Source organism: Lycium ferocissimum, chromosome 3 (genome assembly GCF_029784015.1).
Source record: "Lycium ferocissimum isolate CSIRO_LF1 chromosome 3, AGI_CSIRO_Lferr_CH_V1, whole genome shotgun sequence".
NCBI lineage: Eukaryota > Viridiplantae > Streptophyta > Magnoliopsida > Solanales > Solanaceae > Lycium > Lycium ferocissimum.
Window position 1 is genome coordinate 66,461,226 of NC_081344.1, and position 15,157 is coordinate 66,476,382.

A 15,157-nucleotide genomic window follows, 5' to 3' on the forward strand; every position below is an offset into this window, starting at 1 on the left:
TGTCGGTAAGCAAATGCTCAATAAAAGCAAGTGAATACGATCCGCATGCCATTGCGCTTTCATTGCGGGGGAGATTCTTCAAACCACAAATTTCCAAGCTTCGTTGAGTATTTTTTCGTGCAAGCGTTCAAACATGCCACGCTTCGGTAGTTTCGGCCATAATTCAATGATCGGGTCGGATGTGGATGAAGAACTCATCCTCTTGGATTTTTGGGACGTTGCGGTCATAAACATTTATCACCCCTCCTCAATTATGAATTCGAGGGTGACAAAGCGATATTTATGTTCATGATAGTAAGCACCCTTTTGGCACCAACCCACTCGCGACCACCTTTGGTCGGTACAAAGACTCTACAAGAAGCGATAACATCATCATCCCATATAAAATCATCAAGCATTTGATTGAATGGAATAGCTGTGTGCTTTCGTCCGACAACTCGTGTATCGCTTGAGCATGATATTGTAGAAGTTGAGATCCAAGATTATATCCGTGGAAGCATAGTGCTCGGTGAAAGTGCTTTGCCTCACACGCATTAAGAGCATAATTTCATCAACATACCGCATTAAAAGTATAAGGAATGTAATGTCACCCGAACAACTAAGTGAGTTGTTGCAACAAGTGTACCCTTGTTGCAAAGTATTGGTCTTGTTGCAACAACTCTCCTAGTTGTTGGAAATTGCTTGACAAAGATTGGGTCTATTTCACCCAACTCGCCGTAAGCAATCTCCAACAAATAAGTGAGTTGTTGCAACAAGACCAATACTTGTTGCAACAAGTGTTCTCTCGTTGCAACAAATATATAACTTGTTGCAACTAATACAACCAAAATAAGACTTGTTTCAACAAAAATAATTGTTGTTTTCAAACTAACACCGGCCAGCCCATATCTTCCATGCTTGTCATTATCCGAAGTCATCGGCCTTAAATTCATGCAATGAATTGTCATTCTTTGGCATTGACGAATTTTTCAAGCTTTTTCATTTTTTGAGCATCTGCATGCTTATACACATTCATCTTTTTAAGATCAAAAATTAGGGTGTAGAAGATTTTCTTGACCTAACATCGGCAAGCTCAGCCTTGGAAATTGTTTTTCCTTCTTGCGAATGCGAATAGGAGTATAGGGTGGTCACTTCTTGGATGGATTGATAATCTTGGATAACAAACTCGTAATTTGTGTCTTTTTGTGCCTTCACCAACTCTTCAACATTTTTTATCAAATCATCCATTCACCGCTGCAATAGGTGCATTCAAGCACATTTCGATGTGTCGGCACCAACAAAGGAAAATCTACCACCAAATCCGCCACAACTAACATATCAATTGGAGTTTGTCCACCGACATCAGTGGTGGAGTTTGTCCACCAACAGCACCACCAATTGGAGTTTGTCTACCAAAATCAACATCATTAGCTATTATTTTTTCACCGGCAATTTCTCGCCGCAACGTCATCAACAACAAAGTTGGGCAACAACACCATATATACCAACATCTACCACAATTGATTCCTTTTGATGGCTGTAGTACCATTCCTAATTTCATCCCCTCAATCATTTTATCGGGAAATCGATTGTAAGGGCTCAAAGGAAGCAAGGAATGGCATCTCCAACTCCCGTACTGTCGGGACAAGCTATGGGTGCACAACCTACAACAAAAAAGTAGATATATTAAAATGGTCCTAAATCATGAAATGCAACAGATGACTAGGTTGTTGCAACAGGTGTCATACTTGTTGGACATTGTCCCGATTAGTAACTTGTTGCAACGGGTGTCATACTTTTTGGACATTGTCCAACATTAGTAACTTGTTGCAACGAGTGTGTCATACTTGTTGGACATTATCCAACGGAGATGGCCAAGTTTATTCTATATACATGTCTTAAGGCTTACCTCTTCCAAAGGAGGGTTAAAAAGATCAACACTCAATCTTTGTGTTGCTCTTTATCGATCATCTAAGCATTCTTGGAAAAGACACTTCGAAGGGTAGTCTTTCACTTGTTATCGGAGGTGAGGAATGGCTTCAAATGCCCAAGCCAAAAAACAAGATACCAAAAAATCGAATGATGATAGAAATACAAAAAGTACAAGAAATTGACATTGCAAATGCTTTACCATGAAAGCCCAAGTATAGATAGATTTAATCGTTGGCTTAAGCTCTTTCTATAAATAGTCAACGATCAACTTGAAGCTTTCTCGGCCCCATCCATGGTTGTTGAATGCCTCATAGTCCTCCGCAAGTTTAAGCAAACCAAGTGGTATGTTCGGACTTGTATCTTTTGCCATAAGAACACAATGCACAAACCAAACTAAACACAAAATGCTTTTTTTGACATGGTTTTGGTCGCAAATCTACAAATTATCTCCTTTGTAGCTTTTTCCAACTAACTCCACCAAAAGTTTAACTCTTATCTTTTCCACCCTTTCCTACTTTCTTGGCTTCTTTGGTCGTCTTAAGTCCGGGGCTTATTCAATACAATAGTAGGAAGCTCATAAGGATGACATCTAAGGCAAGTAACTATGACAAACTCTTTGAAAAGCACTAAATGCCACAGTAATTAATCCAAAGCTCATCATTTGCATCCGAAAGAATTCTACGCTTCATAAGCCCATATACCATTTTCATTTTTGCATCCAAATACACCCCAAAACAACTTTTCCTAAAGAAAGCTTTTTAAGAATTAGCCTAAACATATCAAAGTTCTTACCCGTTCGATTCACCGTAAGATCAACGGTCAAATCATTATTTTCATTCAACGGCATCCTCACGCATACTTGTCAATACCGAAAACCTTGACAACCTCAAAGAATGGAAGGTCTCGTTATGATCTATGTCCAATCTACTAGAAGATTTCGCAATTAAATTGGCATTCACCCTATTTCTCTTCTTTGTTCTTAATTCAGATATGAACATCGACAAGTGAACTGTATTTTCGGAAGCACTTTCCTTTTCATCATCTTCATCCAATCCATCTACTATAAACCAGTTTCTTTAGCTTCTAATTCTTCTTTACTTTGTTCATTTGTATCTACTGCTTCTTGGCTCTGTACTTCCTCTTTTTGAGGATTGATTGTCAGTTTGGCTATCTCTTTCCTTTATACTTGCTGATTCAACAATAGATTTTGCTAAATCAGCAAGATTCTCTAATGATGATTGCACTCTAGCTTTTCTCTATGACCCTCAGTTGATTTCTCAACTTTTCTTTTGGCTGGAGACATTTTATCTGCACAAAAAAAAAAAAAAAAAGCTTCAACTGATTGGTGCATCATTCAAAGTAAACAAATAATAAGAAGTGCAGCATTTGATCAAACAAAATACAACAAGTAACAGAATTCCCCAACAATTGAAGAATTTGTTGCAACAAATGATGTAACTGTTGCAACAAGTGAATAGGTTGTTGCAACATTCTTCATTGTTGAATAAGTGATTAAGATTTTGTATATCTTCTACAAACACAACTAAATAATGAAGCAATGTCCAATGATTTATAGTTGTTGCAACATATTGTATACTTGTTGCAACAAGTGTATAACTTGTTGCAACAACTATAATCTGTTGGACATCTTCTACAAACGTAACCAAAACTGAAGCTAAGTCCAACAGATTTGTAGTTGTTGCAACATATTGTATACTTGTTGCAACAAGTGTATAACTTGTTGCAACAACTATAAATCTGTTGGACATCTTCTACAAACAGAACCAAAAAACTGAAGGTAAGTCCAACAGATTTGTAGTTGTTGCAACATATTGTATACTTGTTGCAACAAGTGTATAACTTGTTGCAACAACTAAAAATCTGTTGGATATCTTCTACAAATAGAACCAAAAAACTGAAGCTATGTCCAACAGATTTGTAGTTGTTGCAACATATTGTATACTTGTTGCAACAAGTGTATAACTTGTTGCAACAACTAAAAATCTGTTTGATATCTTCTACAAACGTTAACCAAAAAACTAAAGCAATGTTCAACAGATTTATAGTTGTTGCCACATATTGTATACTTGTTGCAACAAGTGTATAACTTGTTGTAACAATTAAAAATCTGTTGGATATCTTCTACAAACAGAACCAAAAAACGAAAGCTATGTCCAACAAATTTGTAGTTATTGCAACATATTATCTACTTGTTGGCACAAGTGTAAAATTGTTGCAACAACTAAAAATCGTTGGACATAGCTTCTATAAAAACCGGATAAATACTAGGACAAGAACAAAAAAAACTATCTATTGGATAACTACTCCTAAACCCTGAACCATACCAGGACAACAACAGGAAAAACCATTTATTTCACTACAAACACACAACAACAACAACAACAACAACAACAACAACAATAACAACAACAAGATGGATTTTATCCAAGCTTTTCCTAAACACTTAACCAAACCAAAACAACAAGCTTCTACTTCCAAGACAACAGCCGAATCGTCTACTACAGACACACAATCATACAAGTTAAACAAAATACACCAAATGTATGTGTAATAATTGTTTATCCTTTCTTTTCCTAAACCATACCATAACAGGACAACACCAACACCAACATCAACATCAACACCAACACCAACACCAACACCAACACCAACAACAGTATTTCACTACAAAATACACTAAATAGAGGTTTTTAAAGCAAGCAACCTCAGCAAATGTCTGCAACTGTCAAACAAGTCTTTCAAGTTGCCGCAAAGAACTTACTCATCTGTTCGAAAAAGTCAACAAGATTGCAAGCCATTTTTTCGAAATCTTAAGGAGAACAAGAACAAAAACATCACCAAAAAACCATAATTTGAGAACAATGTATGCTATTTACAAACGCAAAAACCCCAACAAGTCAAACAAATACCCCAAATAAGGGTTTCTCGAACAAGGAACAACAAAATAAATAACATTGAAGACAAACCCATGTTATTCTTCTTCTTTTTCTACAACTAAAATGATCAATTTCTACCAAATAACTTTTGGAACAAGTGAAACAAAAACTTTACCTTGATATTAAAGAAGAAAAAGCGGCACCTATAGACAAGGGTGAAGAAGAAGATGACAAGAAAAGAGAGAGATGAGAGACGTCCAAGTGAAGGAGTTTGCTTGGGAGTTTTGATTTTGAAATATGGAAGAAGTGCGAGGAGTTGTGGGGGAGGGAACGGTTTGGGATGTTTTGAATAATTGGGTGTTTTAGTATAATGGGTGGGTGTTTTGGGTTTTTTTGTAGTTTGTAAAAGATTAAAAAGTTTTAAAAATTACATTTTGAACCCCAATCTTCTTAATCCCAAATTTAATTGGGTTTTGATGTGGGGTGGGCCCCGCACGTAATCTTTAGTAATTTGAAGACTTTTTAGTCACTTTGAGTTAATTATCCCAGGTGACATGCTAGGTAGTAATTGTCCATCAATAACATGAGTGAGTTCATACCAAATACATGAATATTTGCATAAGATAGTTGTCGCCACTCATAGTTACAAACACAAGTGGATAGATTAGGGGAAAATTAAAACCCAGCAATCTCAACCATATACATGAATATTTGTAGAGAGAGAAACAAAAGGAGTGCTACTGTCAGCTTCAACCAGGCAAAGACCATCACTATTCTCTTTCTTCCTCCATAGCTGTAACTCCCTAAAGAAGAGAAAACTCCTAATTTGAGTTGTGTATAGTTCAACTAATCGATCAATTTATTCTTCGAACTTCCTTCTGTGACAGAGTTAAGATATTTTATTCGGCTTCTGAAGCTTTTTTGATTTTGTTGTACATGAAAATGAACGTATTTTCCATGGATTATAATGAGAAATAGCGAAATCCGGCAAATAGGTAATCTTTTGCTATGCTTTGATTCCTGATTTTGTTTTCGGGTTTTCCCTTTTTGATTCTTCTCTTCTACTGTGGCATTTTAATAAATGGGTCCACTGCCACATTGGAATTCTGTTAAAAATAGGGGTAAATTTGACTACTTTGCTAACGGTAGGGGTATATATGACCCCAAAGTATAACGGAGGGTAAATGTAAACTATATTTGAAAGTAGAGGGGCAAATGTGACCCTTTTCCCAATAATATATAAGTAACAAGGCAGAACACACGATGACATTAACTTGCTCCTCTCAAAAAATGAATCCAATAATAGTACTGCTAATTAAGTAAAAGGAGTTGTAGAACTAGGATGCTCTGGTGTGGAGAGCAACCAAAGAGGAATAAAATCCATCTTTGATATTGATAAGAGTCTCATGCTTCCCTTTCTCCACAATAACACCATTTTTTACCACAGCAATTACATCTGCTCCTTTGATGGTGGATAATCTATGTGCTACCACCACGGTTGTACGATTTACCACCACCCGGTCAAGTGCATCTTGAACTATTCTCTCTGATTCTGCATCCAATGCACTTGTCGCCTCATCCAATAGTAGGATTTTCGGATTTTTCACTATGGCCCTCGCTATGGCCACTCGTTGCTTTTGCCCACCTGACAGCTGAGCTCCTCGCTCTCCCACTGTCGTATCATAACCCTATATTCATGAAGTTATCACAGTCAGACCTCTCTATAACAACATCCATATATAATAGCACTTCACTATAACAATCATGTTTTCTATGGAACCGATCTTTCATGTTATATTATATTATATGTTCTCTATAACAGCATTTCACTATATCAGCAAAAATAAATTGGAGAAAACGACGTTGTTATAGAGAGGTTTGACTATACTTATTATATGTAAGGTCGCTTATCAATCGCTTCCATTAACAATATGCATGCATGGAGAATTAATCATTAAAGTATAAATAATATCCAAACCAACCTGTTGCAAACCACTGATGAACTTGTGCGCGTTTGCTAATTCTGCTGCTGCTATAATTTCTGCTTCAGTTGCATTTCCTTCGTCCTTTCCATATGCAATATTGGCCCGGATTGTATCGTTGAACAACACTGGTTCTTGGCTTACAAGCCCCATTTGCTGCCTTAGCCATTTTACCTGGAACTTCTGAATCTCTATTCCGTCCAACGATATCTGGCCTGCATCAGGATCATAAAACCTTTGCAGCAAAGATATCACGGTTGACTTTCCACATCCGCTTTCCCCAACCAAAGCAACCGTCTGAAATTTCAATTCATAACAAAGTTAACCAATGAATTAATTAACCAGTAAGGCAAACTCTTACTTTGTCCTGGAAAAACTCATATCAAACAGTAAATTCACCTTTCCACTGCGAATGGTCAAGCAAAGGTCTCTTAAAATTTGAACATCTGGCCTCGTTGGATACTTAAAGCTTACGTGCTGCAGCTCAATATCTCCCTTCACAGTGTCCAGTGTCATACCAGAATCATCACTGGGATCTATTTTTGATTTCCTGTCTAGAATAGCAAATATGGAAGCAGCGGCAATCTTCGCCTTGCTTGAATCTGGAGCCAATGAGCTTGACTGGGAAATGCCTATAGCTGCCATCGTCAGAGCAAAGAAAACCTGCCAGGTTGCAAATACTCAAAATTAGCCTCATAACAGACCTAACTAAAATCCTTAAAAAAAGAAAGAAAAATGTAACAGGGGGTATTGTGCATGCATACACGGAAAACGTCTGAGAAAGTGATTTTGCCATCCTGAACAAGACGAGCTCCCGCGTAAAAACTGGTTGCATATACAAGAAACAGCAAACTAAATGATACACCAAACCCTATCCCGCTAATCAAACCTTGCTTTATTCCCGCCTTCAATGGACCTTCACACTTTCTTTTGTACATTTCCATCACCTTCTCTTCTGCACAAAATGACGCAACAGTTCTTATACCTCCAACAGCATCGTTCGCAACTTGACTTGCTTTCTCATACATCTTCTGTAAAAAGTACGATTAATCAGTAACATTATCACCGAAAGAACCAACTGAAGACTAAAAAGATTTGTAGATTGGCTAATGTAGTGATTTTACTGATGTTTGAGAATTTTTTTTAATATTACCAGCAACTTCATTCACTATTATGCAAGCAATATAACAAGGATTCAGACAAATTAACCATCTGGAGGTTAAAAAGATTTATAGCTGGCTAATGTAGTGATTTGACTGATGTTTGAGGAAAAACTTTCAAGTTTAAGACTCGATTATCCATATTCTTTAATGTTACCAGCAACTTCATTCATTATTATGTAAGCTGTATAGTAATAAGGATTGAGACAAATTAACCTTTGCATCTGCACTGAATCCTGTCATGAACTTGATTTGAATATATCCATTCACTCCAATTAGAGGTATCATAGCGAGGATGATAAGAGCCAACTGCCAACTCGCTTCAAAAGCAATAACTAAACCAACAATTGCTGTTGCACTATCTTGGACCGTTTGAGCAAGTGCATCTCCTACTAAAGCACGGACTGTGGCTGCATCGGCAGAAAGCCTAGACCCAATCATTCCAGTGGAGTGATCAGATTCGTCAAACCATCCTACCTCCATGTGGACCACTTTCTCAAAGCACATTGATCTAATTCTTCTTATCAACTTACAACCAGCTATACTGAAAAGGTATGTCCTTGCAGGAAATGCAATTAAAGTTACAGCTGCAAGAAGAACAAACATGAGAGCCCAAAACTTTGAGTCCTTCCTTAGTTCATGTGGTGGCTCGTAAAACGTTTTGATCACGCTAGAGAATAAGATGCCGAAAATTGGAAGTATAGCACCATTAATAATTGCAGCCACAGTTCCAACGATAATCACGGGTATCTCAGGCTTATTGAGATAGGCTAGGCGACGAAGGGGAACCTTTAATGGCTTTTCAGATACTTCCTGGATGTCTGCGTTTGCTGTTTCAGGTACACTAACTCCATTAGGTAAACCAAATGACATGGGGAGTGAGTGGCGGCTGCTATTTCCTATGCCAGATGAACTCTGACTGACAGATCGTAATAGTGACATTCTTTTACTTGACATAGACTTATCTAATCCGTCCCTCTCATCTAAGACTGATTTTTCTGTTTCTTTGTTCACTTCTTGTAAGCATATCAGCTGAGAGTACGCTCCCTCAGGATCCTTGAGCAGTTCGTTATGTGTGCCTGAACAGTCCACAGCAATGATGTTAAAGAGAATGTTTGTGTCTTTCTTTTAAGAAATTATTTTAACGGAAAAGAAACTCTCAGTGGAGGTGTCCTTTATAGCTCTGCTAGGAAAGACTTAACAGATCAAGAAACAAGCATTAGCTTCATAAGAGTCTCTAGTGATTCACACAACACACACAAATAATACTAAAGACAAAGTTCTTGGTTCATGTTTGGATGTGTCTGAATTCGGACGTCATGTATTTGTCATTTAATATGCTTAACAGACTACTATAACATTCTGGATTAGTATACGTTGTTGAACAGAATAATAGTGAAATTAATATTGATGTTCAGAGATAGCATATCTAACTAAGTCTATATGGTCCAATACCTTTTTCAACAACTTTTCCTCGATGAATGACTGCAATCGTATCAGCATTCCTTATTGTGCTCAATCGATGTGCAACTACGATGGTTGTTCTGTTGATCATAATTCTATCCAATGCTTCTTGTACAACTCTCTCAGATTCTGCATCTAATGCACTTGTTGCTTCATCTAATAGTAATATCCGTGGATCTTTTAAAATTGCTCTTGCAATGGCAATTCTTTGCTTTTGCCCACCAGAAAGTTGAGTTCCATGTTCTCCGACCATGGTGTCTAGACCCTAAACAAAGAAGTTTTCATGTAAACGGTAAATGATACACATCATTTTAAGACAAAAAGAAAGCTGAAAGAAGCAGCAGATACTTTTGAAAAATGACGAGACTAAGTTCCAAAAAAAACCTGCGGTAGTTTATCTATGAACTTTGCAGCATTTGCTAACTCAACTGCAGCTTTGATTTCTTCAGCAGTAGCATCATGCTTGCCATACACAATATTTTCCTTAATGCTCGCTGTGAAAAGCACGGGTTCTTGGCTCACAAGACCGATCTTTCCCCTGATCCACTTAAGCTGGAAGTCCTTGAGATTAATTCCATCAATCAAAACTTGACCAGATTGAGGATCATAAAATCTTTCTATCAGACTTATGACTGTTGACTTCCCACTTCCACTTTGCCCAACCAAAGCTGCAGTTGTGCCACTTGATACAAATAGTGAAAATCCACCGAATATTTGCTCATCAGGTCTGGCTGGGTAACTGAAATGCACATCATTCAATTCAATATCTCCATGGATGTCGTCCAATGTTTTTCCATTGGTATCATAAGCATCTATATCCGGCTTTCTCTTTATGGTTTCAAACATCTTGAAAGCTGCAGCTTGACCTGCAGCGAATGCCGACATACACGGAGATGCCTGTCCCAGGGACCTGACATAGAAATATTTAATCATATCGCATGAATTAAAAGCTTAGAAAATCCTGTAATTTACTAGTTCAAAAAAGTACTCACATGGAAGCAGTTAACACAGCAATAATTACATTGAGAACTTGACCACCAGTATATCCTTTTTCCAAGATGAGCCTTGAGCCATACCAGATAGCCAAAGCATAGCTGCAGTATATAATAGCAAAAAGTGACCCGAGACCTAATCCAGTTGCCAGCCCTTCATTTGCACCTGACTTGTAAGCTTTAATTAGGGATTTGTTATAGTTGGCTACAGCTTGCTTCTCCCCTGTAAATGATGCAACCTGAGGAGGAAACAAATAAGATACATATCATACTGGTGATTTTCTGAGAAGAAAGTGAAACACAGATGGCTTTACTCCGATACAAATATCATCAGAACATGAAAATAAGCATGGGCATCCCAATAATTTAAAGGGCTTTTTTGATTTTTGGTCCATCAGCCAAAATTAATTACAAGCTCTTGCCAAAATATACAAAATCTGTACGCTGGTTATGTATATTATGTGTATATTGTGTGTATATGAGATGTATATTTATGGTTAATATACAAAACATATACATTTAACAGGCTATTATGTTTTAAAGCGGTCCAAAAATGTAATTATCCCTAATTTAAACTTATGACATACCGTTCTAATGGAGCCAATTGTCTGTTCAACCACCGTTGCAGCCTTGGCATAAGCATCTTGTCCAGTGGACGCCATCCTTGATAGGACGAGGGACATTGCTGCACCAGATATGACAAGTGGAGGAATGGCAGATAACATGACAAGCGTGAGAAGCCAGCCTTTGGTAAATGCAATGACAAAGCCCCCAACGAATGTTGATATCAGCTGTACAAATTTCCCTACCTGCCCACAGTTGAGGAAATAACATCAAGTATAGAAAGCACAATTCTATCGTCACAAAGGATCTTTTATGCAGAAAGTGAATTATGTAATAGGCGCTTGACGATAGATTCCAGATATTTTTCACTTTATTGGAATTTATGGAGTTGGAGTTGAAGATGGAGTTGTGTTTGGTTATACTTTTTGCAAAGAATATTTGGAAGAATGTTTTAACCACAAACATGTGTTCATGTTTTGAAATACAACTTCAAAAGTGAAAAGTGAGTTGGAAAACAGGTTATAAGCTGTTTTCCAAATTTGAAATACAACTTCAAGTTGGATTTGGAATTTTCATGGCCAAAAGCTGATTTTCAAATAAAGTGAATAATTATTCCGGAAAAAAGTGAATACTTTTATGGCCAAATGGTCCATAGTGTTTCTTTTCAGCAGTACGTACCTTCTCGCCCATTGCATCTTGTATAAGAACAGTGTCACCAGACATCCTCCCAACCACCTCTCCCGTATTTGTTTCCTTATCATAGAAAGCAATATCTTGTTGCAAAATAGTTTTCAGATAGAGACTCCTTATTCGAGCAGCCTGTCTTTCACCGGAGATCATCCAACAAGAAACCTCTGAACAAAATCCATATTAATTTAAACTTCAATAATAATTCAAAATTGCCTATGCTTAAGTAAGGCAGAACGCTCATCAGAATGAGTAACTTACGAAGAAATGCAGCTGCCCCGCATCCCAAAGCTAAGTAGACAAATTTCAGTGAGACCTACATGAAATTAGACAGATTTAGAAGATCTCATTTTCAGAAGGGTGCTACTAAGTCTATAAAAGATCAAATAAGGAGTGATAGTATTTGGAAAATGTTCATGAAAGCATACGGTTAAAAGGCAAAGTCTATTACCTTGGAGACTATCCGAAGAATATCTTTGTTATTTTGGTTTTGTCCGAATGAGTCGGTCAATTCTCCAAAAAGAATTGTCATAATGGGAAGGGACAACCCGTTGCCAATTGCTGCAATTGTTCCAATGATCATCAAAACGATATCAGTGGAATCAGCAAAGGAGAAGAGCTTGTAAAAGGGAACTGTATTTGTGCTCTCCGTTTGTTTGGTCTTGTCTGAATCTTGCTGTTGGCCTGTATTGTTTTCAGAATTTGTATCAGCCAGAGTTTGCACTCCTGATGACGAGGAGGCCTCATTGAGTCCTGTATTTCCATTCAAACCGTTCCTTTCAGCCATATCAAGAACCTGCGCGAGCTGTGCCTATGCTTCCAATGTTAAGAGTAATTTTGGTTGTCACAACACCTTGAATCCCAATTACACTAGCATATAATTTCCGCTCGCAGGCTATTACTCAGACCTGAAAAGGAATAGCATTTTACTAAAAGCACAATAGAAACCCAGAAGGGAAGAAAGCAACAAACGAGTACTGATCAATTATCTGGACAGTGGATTATAACATGACAAGATATCTATCTAAAAAAGGATGATATTTATACATAATTTCGGACAAATAAAGCTCATTCAATCAGGAAAAAAAGCTTAATCTATAAGGAATTAATGAAAGAAGATACACCCCATTCCAATAACTTCCTAGAATACCAAGAAATAAACATAGGATAAGATCATTCTGGTCATAAATCAGTCAAAAATCCCCCTCTATTATTCAATCACTATTAAATTAGAGTAGTTTCTTAAAGTATTTCTAAACATTATTTGCTTTAGTCTACTCTCTTTATTTCCTATAATTGAACCATCATGCAACTCACTCTTATTTTATTTTCAACTTCATAATCTGCTCATCAATATCAACTTGCTCTCATCCAACTGCTTAATTAAGGGCATCAAAATCCATCTCAAAGGTTCTACATTTCAACTTCTACATTATCTATATGTGTTTCATATCTTACATATAATTACAATTTAATTTTAATCAACTTGTGCTTATCTCAATCAAATTGATTTGTCATTCACTGTGTAGTTATAATTGAACTCAGAATGAAACAAATACCAACAACTTCCTTTCTTATTTAATCTTAATCACCATATCAAATGTCAAGAATAAATGCACATAAGAGGTAAGAAATATGAGAATAAGATGGATAAATATCAAGCATTTTATTTAACAGAAATGTAATTATAGACACTTAGTCATGAACAAGAATAAATTTTTTCAAGATCAGAAACCCAACTTCCACAATAATTTTCATTAACTTTTCGACCTCTATTACTATTATTGTCAGCTAACTTATCAACAACGACATACTTTGTGGGGTAAAACCGTAAAAAGGAAATTTCCGATAGACCCTCGGCTCAAGAAAAGGTGTTTTTCGAAACAGGTTTGGAAAAATAAGAGTAAAATTGCTATGATGAAAATATTGAAGAATGAAAAGTATTGCGATCAAAAATAGTAAAGATAACCAAAGTAAAAGAAACAATCGTAGTTTATGAAGCAATCAAAATATTGTTATTGCGTGCATACTTCAAAATATTCAAACACTAATAATGCAATATCTGAGTTAACAAAATTCAGTTTTTGAATTGGCAGGAAATTTCATTCATGAAAGAACACATAAATAGTAGTAGTAATGAAAAAATTTCAAACCCGGATGAAAATGACAAAATTGACCCCCAACAGAAAAAATAGCAATTGGATGCAAAATCCCCTAAAATTATTATGAAAATCCCAAAACTATAGCTTTTTCATTAAATGAAGCAACAAAAGTAAAAATCTGAAAAATAGAAACTCCAAATGCATTTATGGAGATTTCATAAATATGCCTTTTCTTTCTCTTCTATTTTGTTTTGTTTTTGAGAAGGTGCACATTAGTTTGCTGACATAACACTAATTGAACAATCAATCAAACCTTCAAAAATAAAAAAAACTAACAAAACAAACAGAGCATTCTAACAAAATAAAATGCTTGATACTAAAGGATGAAAATGACAAAATTGACACCTAACAAAGCAGACAGAACATCCTAACAAATCAGAATTATCTCCTTAATTTGATCATCATCATCAACAACAACATACCTACCGTAAGGGACAAGAGCGTTCATCCGAAACACACTATATATACAAGGTTAATTTTTTTTTTTTTTATATATATATATATAGCAGATTTTGAACCCTTAATAAAAATTCTGATTCCGCCACTGACCACAAATAGGGTCTTGGGGAGGGGTGATGTGTACCCCGCCTCACCCCTATCTCGTGAAGGGAGACAGATTGTTTCCAATAGACTCAAATAAAACATACTCCTAACAAGAATCTAAGTATGTAAAGCAAATACAGTAGGAAAAAGTCATGCAAACTCACCTGAAACAGCAGATTCTGCTAGCCTGCTTATACAGAAATGAGTATACAATATATATGTCCACTTCTCTATAGACAATTTTGCCCTTGGTGGATCAACTTCAATCTTCTTTTCTTTCTCCTTATGATTGACAGATTGACACTGGTTGTTAAGGTTTTTTGGGAGCTACCAACTATTTGTTTTAGTTTCCTTTTTTTCAGGGCAATGCACTTTATGTCTGTAAAGTTTTGAGTTTCCTTGGGAGAAATGAATATTTAGTGAGTTTCCTCTATGTTCTTCTTTGCTGCAGGCTGCCGCCTAACTTCCCTTTAAATTAACCTACCAAAAATGCTACAACTATATAGTAATATACTATTGAAGAAATCAAGAAAATGGATTTTCTATATAGTGATATACTATTGAAGAAATCAAGAAAATGGATTTTCTTGGAGCACAAGACGTGGGGTGGACTTTTTATTTTATTTAATACTACTATAGTATATTCTGAACTTACGTAATTGCTTAGGTAAGCTTTTTTTCTTGGAGTATGGATGAAGCGAATGAATATCTGTATATTTATATGGAAACACAACTTACACAGCAAGGTATGACTTTGACTGAAAAATGTCGAGAAAATAATTAAAATGGTCTCTT

At 36.3% G+C, this 15,157-nt stretch overlaps 1 protein-coding gene across 1 annotated transcript; it reads right to left on the reverse strand.

Annotated features, from left to right (window-relative positions):
* Positions 1-6,048: 6,048 nt before the first annotated feature.
* On the reverse strand, positions 6,049-14,930 carry LOC132050455 (ABC transporter B family member 11-like). The gene is made up of 13 exons (XM_059441706.1): positions 14,527-14,930; positions 12,109-12,565; positions 11,919-11,973; positions 11,649-11,824; positions 10,994-11,215; positions 10,407-10,645; positions 9,799-10,324; positions 9,406-9,679; positions 8,167-9,029; positions 7,555-7,821; positions 7,190-7,453; positions 6,791-7,087; positions 6,049-6,496 (listed from the first exon to the last, which is right to left on the reverse strand). The coding sequence occupies exons 2-13, from the start codon at positions 12,442-12,444 to the stop codon at positions 6,146-6,148; spliced, it is 3,870 nt and encodes a 1,289-aa protein (XP_059297689.1). The 5' UTR covers positions 12,445-12,565; positions 14,527-14,930; the 3' UTR covers positions 6,049-6,145.
* Positions 14,931-15,157: the final 227 nt, after the last annotated feature.

What these genes read in the sequence shown, in the direction of transcription:
- LOC132050455 (XM_059441706.1), bottom strand. Translation starts at nt 12,444, where the DNA reads ATGGCTGAAAGGAACGGTTTGAATGGAAATACAGGACTCAATGAGGCC. An exon ending in AGGAAAAGTTGTTGAAAAAG is followed by an intron (nt 9,030 to 9,405) that starts GTATTGGACCAT and finishes TGGACTGTTCAG; the next exon opens with GCACACATAACGAACTGCTC. An exon ending in CTTTCTCAGACGTTTTCCGT is followed by an intron (nt 7,454 to 7,554) that starts GTATGCATGCAC and finishes GCAACCTGGCAG; the next exon opens with GTTTTCTTTGCTCTGACGAT.